We start from the raw sequence: 14,343 nt of genomic DNA, 5'->3' as shown, positions 1-14,343 counted from the left end.
GGAACTCTACTGTGAAGACTTGAATTTAATACTGTACTTTTAAAGAACTAAATCTTCTCTAGATATTTCTCAACATGATACATGACTGAATTGAGAGATTTGTTTAAGGAGAACAGGGAGAAATATAATAGTAAAAATAATATGTTCGAGTGAAACTATTTCTCATGCTGCTTCTTTTGATGATAACATGTCTGCAATGACCTATATATAATCTGGAAGATTTGAACATTTAGTGTTGATTGTCCTCAATAGTAAGTATTTTAACCTATCTCTGATGTTCAGATATTTATTGATAAAAGCGTATCACAAATGGTACTTGCCTGCCTACTCTCCAGTGCCTGCTTTGTAGTTAGACTAAACCTGCTGTCAAAAGGCCAAATACTTGAGTTCAACTATCTGAGTTCAACACTTAGGTTTGCAACCTGTTAATGGATTTTACAGGCTATACCTCAGGTGGTACCTGATATCCCTGATTTGTGAAACCTACTTTCAGCTTCTACTGTGCATTATCCAAGGTTAGTCTGGTGACTATGAGGATTGTGGGGATTGGCATTTTCCAAGACTAGGCTAAAAGGATTTTCATCTCTCTTCCATTCTTGTACATTAATCTGCTTTGCTTGGTCATCCCGGACAGCACTGTCCATGTAAGGCATGTGCTAAGACTTTAGGTGATAGTGGTGGCCAAATTATGGAGGAAATGGTGATGCAGAAGTGCAAGATTGGGACTCAGTCCAAAAGCTGTGAGGAACTTGGTCAGATAGCATATGGATTCAGAGTCAGAGACATTTAAATAAATGTTCTTGCTTCCTGACACTCAGAAATAATTATTTTATGTGGATAAATGTGTGGTAATTTGTTTTATATGATAGTATGCAAACAAGCAAATCTTTTAAGATATGCTAGGTTCCATGTCGAAAGTTCAATTGTCATGGTAACGAGCACTGTTGACACTTGTTTGAACCTGAAGGGCTTTTGCCTGTGTACAATTTTGAAAGCAGAAGGAAAAGTTGTTTTCCCCCTGGACGAGAAACCCTAGAATTAGGATGACGGAACAAATTCCGGATTCAAGTTGTGGAGGTTTCATTTCTGAGGGAAGGGAAGACCATTTGTCTTTCTAGTTGTGGCTGGCACACTCCTAGTGCACATGAGACACATTACACAAGATAAGGTATATTGTGGGGCCACTGGTTACTGCTTGTCACAGTATGTACAGAGATACCTTAACAACATAGGGTATGCAGTATTTGAATGTAATAGAACCCTCTACCATCTGCCACAACCTTGATGTTCTTCTACTAGCAATTTCATCTCAGGTCTTTTTTGATGAAGTATGGCTATATAATCTATAGATGTTTAATAGTTATGAATATATGAATATATATATGATGATAATTAATATGGAAAATATAATAGCTATAACAATTATACAGAAAAAAACCGCTTCATCATTTGTTTTAAATGTTCCAGAACCTGGGTTATTTATCTTGCTCTAGATAACTCCTTCTCTATGTCTAACTGTGTAGATTGAGAACGTTAGTGATATTGTAGCTAGACTCCACTTTGGAAAAATCTTATTTTTTTCTTGAAGCTATATTTTACTTTTCAACAGTTTCTTTAATTTACTGTTAATGAGTTCTGTAGAAAAATGATGATGGGAGTCTCTTGGTGAAGGTTCTAGAAAGCTAATATTCAATAAGGAGCCCGTAAGGTATCATAAAACAAAACTGTATGTACTCCCTTGCCTGATTCTTTTTACCATACCTTACACTATATTTCTGAGTTATCCTCTTCATATTAAATGTTGCTTTGCATTGTGTTCTTTTTCAGATACTTATAATAGAAGTAGAAAAAATGAAAAAACAAACAGGATTTTCTGAAACAAACTACTTTATCTTAACGGAATTAGAATTGTATTACTGATGGAATGCTGCAGGCCATGTGCTCCAAATCACACTCTTCCTATAGTCCTCTCTATTCCAAAGTTTACAGAGGAAAGTCAGCTGGAAAAGGCCATGTGTGCACTTCCATCCAATTATGCATATAGTTCTAGAACTCCCACCAAACAACGGAAGCTGCGTCCATCTTCTCCACTTCTCAAGCCCAGTATGCATCAATGACTACTCTCATTAAGGTTCAGAAGGCTATCTCCAGCTGACCACCATTTGGGACAACTCTAACGGAAAATTCCAGCTCATCTGAGACCTTCATTAAGCAGCATCACAAACGTAACTTCTTCCTTACCACAGTATTCACAAGCCCTCACTCACTCTAGTATTATTCAGGAAAGTCTTCACTGATCTGCCCTTTATCTTCCCATTCTATACTAACAGACTGTCCACTGGAAAACCCAGCACATGACTTGATTTGGCACTGTAACTATTTTCATTGCAGTAGAAAGAATGACATTTAAAATGCTACTTTAGCTACTGTAAAAATTGTCACCTTTAGCCTACACCCATTGGACACAAACAGAATACTAGGGAGCCAGACTATTTGGACTGTTGACTGAGTTTCCGCACTGTCTGTCAGCAGTGGACTTTTCTGAGAGTTGTGTGGAAGGTCATCTGGAACAATGTCACATAGCAATTTCAACCCACTGGTGAAATCTTTGACAAACAAGTAGAGTTTGCTCACCCATTAAGTAAAATGCAACTCTCTTTTACATATCTTAAACACATCAGATTATTTTATATTTTTCTAAGAAGCATTTTTTTTTTGCCACAGTGGTATGATGGTTTGAATGATACATTTTTCTCTGAAGATTAAATATTTGGTTTCCAATTTCAGGTGTCTTTGGGGGAGTTATGGGAGAAACTTTAAGAGGCGGAGCCTTGTTGGAAGACGTATGTCTTAGGAGTGAAAGTTCATAGTCTTGCCATACTTTAAGTTTCCTCTTAAATGCCTGTTCCAGAAGACTCTCTCTCTGTCTGTCTCTCTCTGTCTCTCTCACTGCTTCTGTTTTTCTCTCTGCCTCTCTCTCTCTCTCTCTCTCTCTCTCTCCAAACCAATCTAATCAACTCTTTTTGCTATAGGTTGCTTTTTGTAGTGATGTTTTATAATAACAATCTATAAGTACTAAACATGGTAAAAAATGTGAATGAAAAAGCAAAGTAACCTCAGAAAAATATGATTTCCTAAGCGGAACAGTAACCATACTGATATATATCTAGAAATTAAAATAATTCTATAGTTCAGGTTTCTATAGAACTTGGTAACAGAGTTTAGACCTCAATAAATCTAAGTAAATGCAGAAGGGCTATCAGAGAATTTATGTACTGAAGTGCATGAATTCAAAACTCTGCTGAGGTAAAACTTACAAATGTTCACATTATAAGGTTACTTAATATCTTTGTCAGCCACAATAGATGTACAAAACCTATTTTATTTATCAAATGCTTATGAATTTATCCTACAACTGACTATGGTCACATATTGAAGTAATTACTTTTCTATTGGGTACAATTTCACCAAGGCATAATTTACAAGCAATGAGTAATGATTCAATGTGACATTTGTAAATATATATCTTGCTGTGTCATGGTTTCTTATTGCAGTATAAGCTATGTGTGGAAAACCTGGATGCTAATCATAGTGGTTCATGACTCTCTAAAGTGAATCCTGTAGTACTTGTCATCCAGAGCAAGGGAGATGATATCAGCCTTAGTCTGTTTATCTTCATGCTTTACAGTCACTCATAAACTTTCTTCAATACTGACTGCCCTTGGGATGCCTAAGACCATACATCAATTGTTTTGCTTTTAAATGATATAAAATGAACCATATAACTCTATTACTATTCTGTTTATGTCTTCCAAAACATTATATCTTTGAAATGTTCTGGGGCTTCATCCCTTATATAGTCACCAAACCCAGACATTATTGTGGATGCCAGCAAGCACTTGCTGACAGGAGCCTGATATAGCTGTCTCCTGAGAGGCTCTGACAGTACCTGACAAATACAGAGGTGGATGCTCTCAGCTAACCACTGGACTGAGCACAAAGTCCCCAATGGAGGAGCTAGAGAAAGGACCCAAGGAGCTGAAGGTCCCATAGGAGGAACAATAACATGAACCAACCAGTACCCCCAGAGCTCCCAGGGACTTAACTACCAACCAAAAATTACACGTGGAGGGACCCATGGCTCCAGCTGCATAGGATGCAGAGGATGGCCTTGTTGGACATCAGAGAGAAGAGAGGACCTTGATATAGAGAAGTCTCAATGACTCAGTATAGGGGAATGCCAGGACAGGGAAGCAGGAGTGGTTATGTTGTTGAGCAGGGGGAGGGGGGATTGGATAGGGGGACTTTGCAGGGGGAACCAGGGAAGGGGATAACATTTGAAATGTAAATAAAGAAAATATCTAATAATGAAAAAGGAAAAGTTTCTTATAGTCTTATAACTTCATTTATTCATTTTATGGCTTCATGATCTTGTGTTATATGAGTATTTTGTACTGTACTTGTTCATAGTAACAAAGATGGTCTATAGCTAAATATGGACTCTGGTAAGTATATTATGAATTTATCCAAAATTATCTTATTTATAATTATCTACAAAGGTAAAATGTACCCCAAAATGGAATAATTGGGCCAGAATATTATAGTACAAGCCACTTAACATATTGAAACTTGGTATGGGAATTATTAGAAAATTAAAATAATAGGGAAGTCAGTTTTTGGTTGCTGTGAGGATCCAATTAACATAAATTAAAATACTACAAAAAAACCAATATTAGTTGTTCTAGACAGGAAGAAACTCAAAACTATGGGTGAGAATATGATACAGATACCATTGGACAAAGTGAGCAGGGGATTGGAACCATGTGTATAAACCTGCTATGATACTTTCCAAACAATTGAAAACACAGAAAGGTTTTAAAAAGAGGTGGGTGCATTTTAAAAAGAAGTGTACAGTGCCAAGCATAAAAGCCATTATTATCTGGGAAGAAGCACTGCACCCCATAGAGTTTTGTACAGTCATGAACTGGAGAAAGGCTCTCAAGCAAGCCAAAGCTATTTCCTCTATGTGAGGACAGGACATTATCACCCCAGGATACTACTGTAAGTACTGAATGAAATAATAATTATCAAGTTTTTACTATGTGAACAGCAATCAAATATTCTCAATATTTACTAATTTCATTTGATTTATCTTAATTTTAAAACTCATTTACTCATAGTCAGAAACAATATTAACTGGCTTTAGTTTACTGGAAAATTTGTTAGATGTTCTCTCTATTCTTGAGACAAATGAGCCCTCAAATACAAATCTGACAAACACAAGTGAGGCATCATTTTAATTTATGTATATATTCATTCACTTATTTGACAAAATATTTTGTGAGTACCTGTTTTTGCAAGGTACGAAGCTATGCAGCATGTGAATGTGAAGATAAATTAGTTATGTTACATACCTATCATAAAATAACTCACAAAGTATTACAGAAGAGAGAATTTTGTCTTGAATACCTAGGCACATAAGGTATCGGTCCATGTAATAAATGCCACAAAGTGTTATAAACACTGCTATTCAAATATGAAAAAGTGAGCCATCATTTCTAGTTAAGTAACTTGCAAGGCATTTATCACATCATCTAGGTCTGCTCTGGTGTTTGAAAGCTCATAAAACTTTGTTGGGCATAGCTCTCTGCTGAGGTTTTTTAAGGATAGAGGAGAGGAATGCATGGATAGGAACTGGAAAACTGTCTTTCTTGGTAAGAGCTGAAGGTCTAACAGTTAGGAGCCATCTTTGATCTGATACATTGGTGAGTTTGCAGTACTATGTTTGGTTATTTTGTTTGTTTGCTACTTTGCTGTGAATTAACAATCAATGGTACACAAGAACCTGATGAATAAGGCAGGTATATATGGATATAATGGTCTCTAAACATTCTGAAGCACAAAGTTATGTTTTTAGAAGTAAGGGCTTCAAATAGAAGTTCCTTATTAACCAAATATCAATTAGATCTCTAGAAAATGGCAGCTACACAGACTATTACTCTCTTTAGTGGAAATTATATAAGAATGAAGATGCTAGATTTATGAAGTATTACAGCTGGGAGAACAGTAACAACGGGAACCGTGATATCCTAATTCCGACCTAACTCTGACCCTAATTACTTAGCTGGATAGCAGTTACTTAATCTTTATGATCCTTAGTTCTCTTATCAGTGCATCAGCACCAGGCAGGATTCTAATCATTTTATATTCATTTTAAAGGTGATACAAGTCTTTGGATTATATATATATATGTTATATATAATGGATTATATTATATATATATATGTGTGTGTGTATGTATATGTAAATGTGTGTGTGTGCGCACATGTGCATGAACGAGCAAAGTTTATTAGAATATGGAAAAAAGGGTAGCTAGAGAAACACACTCAGAAAGAAACGAAGAAACAGAGAGAGAGACAGACAGTGAGAGAGATGATTCATGCAAGGAGAACAACACATTTTGTTAGTACCTTCGCCTATGCTGAGATGGTATAGATTGCTGCCTAATGTACATAAAGGAAGGTTTCATGTTGTTGTTGATTATAGAGATATATATGTACAGAGGTGAAGTCAGAGGTCATCAGAGGCTTGACCACATGGATCTTTGTGGAACATTACTGAATTGTTTTATATGCATTCAAGAGAATGATGATTTAATATAGATATTATGCTGTATAATATGTATATACAGTAGAGACTGTTGTGTAAGTCTCTACTCAGAAGATAAACAAGTAAAGGAGAGAGAGAGAGAGAGAGAGAGAGACAACATATTTTAAGCATATTGCAATAGACTATGAATTGAGAGAAGCAGCTTAGTTAATAAAACCAAAGAAGTGAAGAAAATGTGAAATCAGACAAATACAATGAAACCAGGAAGTGCATATAGGGTACAGTAAAATATTGAATGTGGGATATGAGAAAGTCGGGATAAATGAACAAAAGGGACTAGAGCAACATCTTGGTGATGGAGAGCCATGTGCTTCAAAATCACGAGGACCATAGTTTGGGACAGAGCATCCAGACAACAGTCTGGTATCCTACAAGCACCTGTAACTCCAGATCCGAGGCATCCGATGTTTATATGTTAAAACTATAAAGCAAAATAGAAACATGAAACTAGTTTTACTGGTGAGAGTATAGACGGTGATGGCATTTCTAGAAATGAGAAAATAAAACTACTCCACAAGCAGTTCTGCAGATGGAAAGGGGAATTATAGAATGCAGAAGTCACAGATTTGATCAAAGCTAAGGTACCAATGTGATCGCTGGAGAAACTGAGTGGACAGTAGATAAGAAAGTTCATGTGGATTCTGGGAAGAGATGACGATGGAGATACAATTTAGGATCATCAGCATTTACATTGCATTTTGGCCGTGGATGTTATCTCAGTAGTTACTGACACAGATAGAGACAGCTGCTCTAAGAAGGAGCCCTAGCTCACTCTAAGTCTTACAGGTCAGGAAGGAGAAGGATGATGAGCAGGAAGGAGAAGGATGATGAGAAGGAACAATGAATGACCAAGAAGAAGGAAGGTAGGTAGAGTCAACATATTACAAATCAAGGAAGAAAGCATCTCTCTCTCTCTCTCTCTCTCTCTCTCTCTCTCTCTCTCTCTCTCTCTCTCTCTCTCTCTCTTTGTGTGTGTGTGTGTGTGTGTTTGTGTGTTCTACCTGTCTCTATCTCTTCCTCATACCATACCCAGAATTTTAAGGCACATTTAGCTGAAAGTTGATTATTTGCTAAGATGACATAGATATACTGACAACACTGGCCATGATGGTACTTTAAATGATAAATATTCTTCAATGCTTAGGTATTTGAACACTTGGTCACCAGGTGGTGGTACTGTTCAAGAAGCTGAAGGACTTTGGGATTACTGGAAGAAACTTATAACTAGGCAGAGGTTTGACGGTTCATATACTCTTTCCACTTCCAGTTTTCTCATTCTGCTTTTTGTGGGTCAACAGAGATGTGATCTCTCAGCTTCCTACTCTGAGCATCTGCTGCTATACCTCCTGACACCTATGGACTCTCCCCTTGGAATGATAAGCCCAAATATACTTTTCCTTCTGTAAGTTGCTTCTTGTCATGTGTTTGATTATAATAAAAGAAAACAATACAGCTACTGTGGTTTCAATAAGGATTTATAAAAGCACAGTCAAGGCAAGCATAAGAAAGAAGAAAAAGAGAATACTTTTATATGTTCTATCCAAAAGAGTACTGGGGTTTTACTTGGTGGAAAAATTATTTCAAATGATTGATTTAAAATAGAGTTTAGGACAGATTGTAAATGTTTACAGACCTACAGCAAAGAATACTAAGGAGGAAATTTGATGTGAGAGCATGGGAAAGAGTTGAACATAGTTAAGTTCTTACATCAGCAATGGGGTTAGCAACATGATCCTCATATGGTAACATAAACACAACAGCTTGATTTGTTACAACAAGAGTATCATTTTCTCAACACTCTTTTTTTTCTTGGTGATATAAGACCAAAGGCAATGGTGGTGATAATTACTACTTCCTCTCTCAGAGTTTGGTGTTGGTGATTGAGGCCCAAGCTCTATTGCCTGTTAAGCAAATGCTCTGATCTGTCCTCCTAACTGCAAGGAAATATTATCAGTGAAGAAGATATTGAACTCTGAAAAGTGTGTCACTCATTTTATTGAATAAAATGAGTGGTAAACCTAGCCTTGTGGTCAAAAGTACCCAGAAAGCTGCATGTCTCCAGACACATTCTATTGATAAGGGCTGGGATACTAATTGGTGGTGTTACTAACAACTATGGTTACATATTTGTTTCTTTTCAAGTGAATACTGGTGGGATGGAGACACAAATCAGATGAGGTAGAAAATGAAACCAAAAAAAAAAGGAATAATTAGGTCTATGGGAGATGGGGTACAGAGGGATTGTGGGAGAGTTAACCAATTAGCAGTCCCATATACACAGAGGAACTGTTGTCTGGGGTCAATAAAATAAGTTAGCAAAAAAACTATTAATATGGAGATAGAAAGAGGTATGATGGAAACTGACACCAAGCATTGGTTTAGCGTGACATGGAATTGATGAATTGATGTGGGAAGGAGCCAAGATCATTGCAGGTACCATAAAGAACTAACAGTTCAGGGAATCAGATGGATTATCTACACGAACAGTGTAATTACCAAGATTGATCATAGAGGTAATTGGAAAGGAAGTGATCCCCAGACACTAATTTCTTCAGTGAATGTAGGAGAGAGACAGAAAACGCCACCAAGGAGGGCCAGTAAGTGAATGTCTGAAAACGCTTGATTTAATAGAACTCAGTTGCGTAAGCATGAAAATTGGACCTACTAAGGTAGGAAAACTTTAGCTGTGATGATGATGATGTTGATAGAATAAGATCTCTATCAACGGACATTTTAACTTACTAAAACAGAAATTCATATTATTACAAATAACTTCTTGAATTGTAGCCATTTGATTGCTAATACTGATGATATAAAGATATAATTACATACTAATGACCATGACTGATAAATATAAACGATATGGCTTGCAACAATTTTCAATTATTCTTATTTGCCTGTAATAATCCCATAAAAGGTAATTATTTCTGATGATTTGGTATTTATAAAAGTAGTGCAAATTGAAAGAATTTTAATATTTTCTTCATTTTGGTGCTAAATTATACTGACCAGGATTATTGGCCTGGGCCTCCATGGGAATCATGAGCTTGGCCCTGGTGGCCCGGCGTGCTGCGAGGGACCTCTCCAGAGTGGACATGGAGCTCCCTGCTTCCTCGGTGTCTTGACCTGAAAGTAAATAAATAACAATGATAAAATCAATAATAAAAGTTTCCAAATAAATACACTTTTCTCTAAGTTAAAAAATTCTATATATAAATGATTTGATTTTACACTGAAGGGATACTATGAAAGAGAAATTCTCTTAGATTTAAGAAGCATGATGTCATAGCAACATAAAAACACAAGAAAGAACAAAGCTGGTGGTATCATCAAACCTGAACTCAAAGCATACTTCAGAGCCATAGCAGCTAAAACTATCTGGTATGTGGTATTGGTAGGAAAGCAAATATGTCAAATAGAATGCACGACCCAGAAATAAACCCACCCAGTTACAGCCACCTAACTTTCAACATAAGTGCCAAGCATTCGTGCTGGGCGAATGAGGCCCATGCCTAAAAAATCATTAACACTGGGAAATATTGGAAAAGAAAGTACCTAGCTTCCATAGAAATGTATTATCTAAAAATTCAACAAAAGATAGATGAAAAAGGAGTTTAGAACTGACAAATATTTAAAGGTAAAAATGCCCCAAATTTAGCAACAGACATAAATACATCTATAATTTAGAAATTTATGAAAGTTCATCATCAGTTCAGCAAAATCTACACCAGATACATTGCTGATATACTCCTGAAACCTAGAGACAATAACAATAATTTTGAAGGCAGTGAGAAGACGACAACCTAGGCCAAGTATAGTGGTGTGACACTGTGAATGACAGTGGGATTTCCATATCTCACAGTTCCCAGATGCTGTAAGACATAAGTGACAAAACTTTCAAGTCACAGATGAGCTGGTGATGCAGAAGTTACCCACAGAGCATCACTGGTAAATGTGTTTCAGGAATAATAGTGAAGTCAGGTTATTTTCTCACAATACAAAATGAAAGGACGTTCTCTTTAGCACTTTAAGCCCAGTGCAATGGCAGCCCATTTTCTGTAAATCAATATAAATAAGACAAGGCACTTCAAAAATTGGAAGCACGATATCAATAGGAAATATATAAAATTAATACAATTGTTTCCTGATATTTGTTATTCAAAATAATGTTTAGCAAGCAGAAATGAAAATCAGAATGGTATCTACTATATGTATTAATTTTCTAATACACATATATATTATATATATATATATAAACCATCAATCAATGAATAAATAATGAAGGAAAATGTAATTGTAGATCCAGCTAAGGAAATCTTTCTATAGTTTTCAGATAAAACCTTTAATACCGTTAGTTGCCTGTGATTTTATATTTCTGGTTCTGCAGCTACATTTTAATTCTAGGAATGAGCTATGTAGAATTGTATTTAACCTATTGAGAACTATACCAAATTCTTTTCTACTACAATTTTTGACAAAAAGATGGTTTTCCTATTTTGTTGTGTGTTGCTTTCTGACACTGTAACCGATACTCCTGACAATCAGCTTACAAACAGAAAAGTTAACAGTCTTAAACTTTGGAAGTCTGAGCTCCTTAATAATTCCCTGTTACTTTTAGATTCTGGAGAGGTAGCACATCATTTCTAAAATGGGTGGTGAAGGAAATCCACTTACCTCAGAGTCCAAGTAGCCCTGGAAAACATTTCTCTAATGAACAAAGACATCTGATCTCTAGGCCACACTTCCCAACTTCCCACCAATTCCCAAGAGCACCCTCTATTGAGTGTAGAGAATGCAAAAGGGCTTTTGAGCAGGCCTTTTATGCAGGCCAGAGCATGTAGCTACATCTAAGGAGTTTCTAATGAGAATATTTGACAGTATTCACCATTTATCCATATAGGGTTGGAAAATTTACACAAAACCTTCAGTAAGCTTCGTGCCCTTTTATAAGTCTAATAAGCAAGTGTGACTTATAATGTGTTAAATGTACTTTTCTATGAGTGAGATATGGAAATTAGGGACCAATCCTCAGGATTTCTGTGCTGGAGTTGTGCTGGATTTCATTTCTAGATGCAAAGTATATGTCTAAACATGGAGAAAATACATCCAAATGCTTGTATTTCTTTCTGTTTTGTGAATTTTTTTTATGTGGAGACAAGTTTGAAAGCCATTCAGTGCAGAAAGAGTCATCACTGCATGCTGACAGCTACCATGTTACTTACTATAAATTATATCATTAGCATGTTCTACTTGTGTGGCTGAGGAAAAGGAAAAGTTGTACTTTAAGCCAACTAAGTACAAGGGGTACAAAGAATAGAAGAAATTGTTAAAAGCAAATGAAACATTTTATTTGATGAAACATTTTATACTAATTCAGCTAATGCACAATTCACTTCCCTTTCTATCACTGAAATTCAAACATTGTGTGTGATTTTTGAGTTTATTCAGAATTAATTTTATGCATGGAGAAGTTAACACCTTCTACAAAATTAATAAACAATTTTATTGAAATTTGGTCATTAAAGCATGGATTTGAGGGTTAGAGGATTTTCTGTAATAGATGACCTGTATCAACTTTATGAATTACGGTTTAACTGAACTATATAAACTATAGTAATCTGTCCCCACAGTACTGAATATGTAGTCTACAGTACTGGCCATAGGAATTACAGCAGTGACTATGTAACATAGAGCAATGACCATATGACCTACTGCAGGTCTTAGCTGTATACAAGTACTTAGGCAGTTCCAGGAAGAGAAACCAAGCCTCAGTAACATTTTCTCTGCCCACTTGACCCACAGGAAGTTCCTATATCCTTGCCAAGAGCAGCCATAAGAGATCTTATATTTCTGTGGGCCTGTCTCTTTTGTTACCTCTCCCTCTGTTTTGACAGACAGTAGAGGTTGGTGAGGCCACTGCTGGAAAAGGCTTCCTTCCATCTACAGAAGGAAAGGAAAGCAATATTCTCAAAGGAACTTCTGCTCCTTTCAGAGAATTCATCTTGCAGCTTAATTCTGGACTGGGCACCAGAGGCAGCAGAATGCCCTTTCCTGCAATGGAGGCTGTAGGCTTCCTGGTTGCCGTTCCCCCTCTTCTTTCTGTACTGAGATGACCCTTCTGGCAGTTAAGCCAGCTTTATGTCTCTCAATAAAATGCTAAGGGAAGTTTCATCCCAGTGCTCGCTGTTTGCTTTGGAACAAGAGGACGCTTGTATCTATTTACCCTCGATATGTGGACACCATTGCTTAAAGAGAAAGGAACTCTTGGCTGTGTTCTTTTCTTGGTTGCCTTCTTGGCTTGTCCTTTTTAATACTTTGTTGAGACTGAATCTCATGTATGCTAAGCTTGACCCAACATCCAAATGTATTCAATGGTCCTATTTCCTCTCCTTCCCGAGTGCTTGGGAGAAAAGTGTGCAGCATGTGCCACCATGCCCTAGGTTTATCATAAAGCTTCTGAGGAGGTAATCACTTCGAAAAGAAAGGTGACTCTGCTAAGCACCATGCTTGTCATTTCCATGCATGACCCTTACAAAATCTCTGCAATATACTTTAAGATAAGGGTTATTCTCCTCATAAAATAAATGAAGCGGTTTAAAGAAGCTTTGGGTTTTATATTTAGCAATGTAGGTTATCTAGTACATCATGTCATGGAGTCATATAGTTGTATATTCAGGACTGTAGTTTACACAGTCAGCAGTGTAGTTTATATTGCCAGTACTTTAGGTTATAGAGTTAGTATTACATAGTGTAGGTTGCAGTCGGTACTGTAGGTTTTATGGTAGTACTATAGTTCTCAAGGTCAGTATTATAGCTGATATGGTAGGTTTCATGGTATGGTAGGCTAGTACAGTAAGTATAATTAATCCATAGTTAATCCATTAGTGCATAGTGCCATGGTTTCATAGTCAGTACTGTAGGTTACAGAGTCTGTACTGTAGTTTTCATGGACATTATTGTAATTTACATAGTACTTTAGGTTGCATAGTGCTATAGGTTACATAGTCATTGCTGTTGTTCAGTAGTTCTCAACTTAAAGCTGTGAGCCTTTAACGCAGCTCCTCATGTTGTGATGACCCCCAACCATAAAAATTACTCCATTGATACATCATAACAGTACTTTTGCTATGTTATGAATTGTAATGTGAATATCTGATACACAGAATATCTGATAGGGATCCCCTGTGATTTTTCTAGGGAGAGCCTTTGAGCTTATTTTTAATAACCTAGACTTGAGCAATGGATGAATTCCACAAGTATGTGGAATACATATTGCATATCAGGAGAGATGTAGCATCTGGATGCTACTTAGGGGCCCCATAGAGAAAAGAAGTGAAGAATTCTGGGAGTCCTTTTGGCTCTTCTTATTTTTATGCTACTCTTTTTTCTCATATGTTCCCAAAGAAAGGAAAGGCTGTAAGTTGGTTTTTGACAGTTATTCCAGAATCCATATATTAGAGACTTGGCTGCCAGCTAATGGGGCTACTTGTATTTGAGAATATTTGGAAAGAAGTCGGCCGGTTGAGAAAGTAACCAAGTTAGAGGGAGTTTTAGGAAATCACTCTGTCTTCATGAGTTGTTTTTTCTCATCTTCCTGTCTGGCATTAGGTGAGCCTTACCGTGACTGATGGTGCTATTGTGGGCCCAAAGCAACAAGGCCAACTCTCATAGACT

General features: G+C 36.7%; 1 protein-coding gene across 1 annotated transcript in view; it reads right to left on the bottom strand.

Moving 5' to 3' along the window:
* Dcc (DCC netrin 1 receptor) overlaps nt 1–14,343 on the bottom strand; it is a 1,165,761-nt gene that overhangs the window by 62,961 nt on the left and 1,088,457 nt on the right. The window contains exon 25 of the mRNA XM_052155825.1: nt 9,679–9,795. Coding sequence (XP_052011785.1) covers nt 9,679–9,795 — 117 coding nt within the window. The remainder of the gene's footprint in view (nt 1–9,678; nt 9,796–14,343) is intronic.

The sequence above is a fragment of the Apodemus sylvaticus genome, chromosome 13, assembly GCF_947179515.1.
Source record: "Apodemus sylvaticus chromosome 13, mApoSyl1.1, whole genome shotgun sequence".
NCBI lineage: Eukaryota > Metazoa > Chordata > Mammalia > Rodentia > Muridae > Apodemus > Apodemus sylvaticus.
This window is presented reverse-complemented; position numbering and strand designations above follow the sequence as displayed.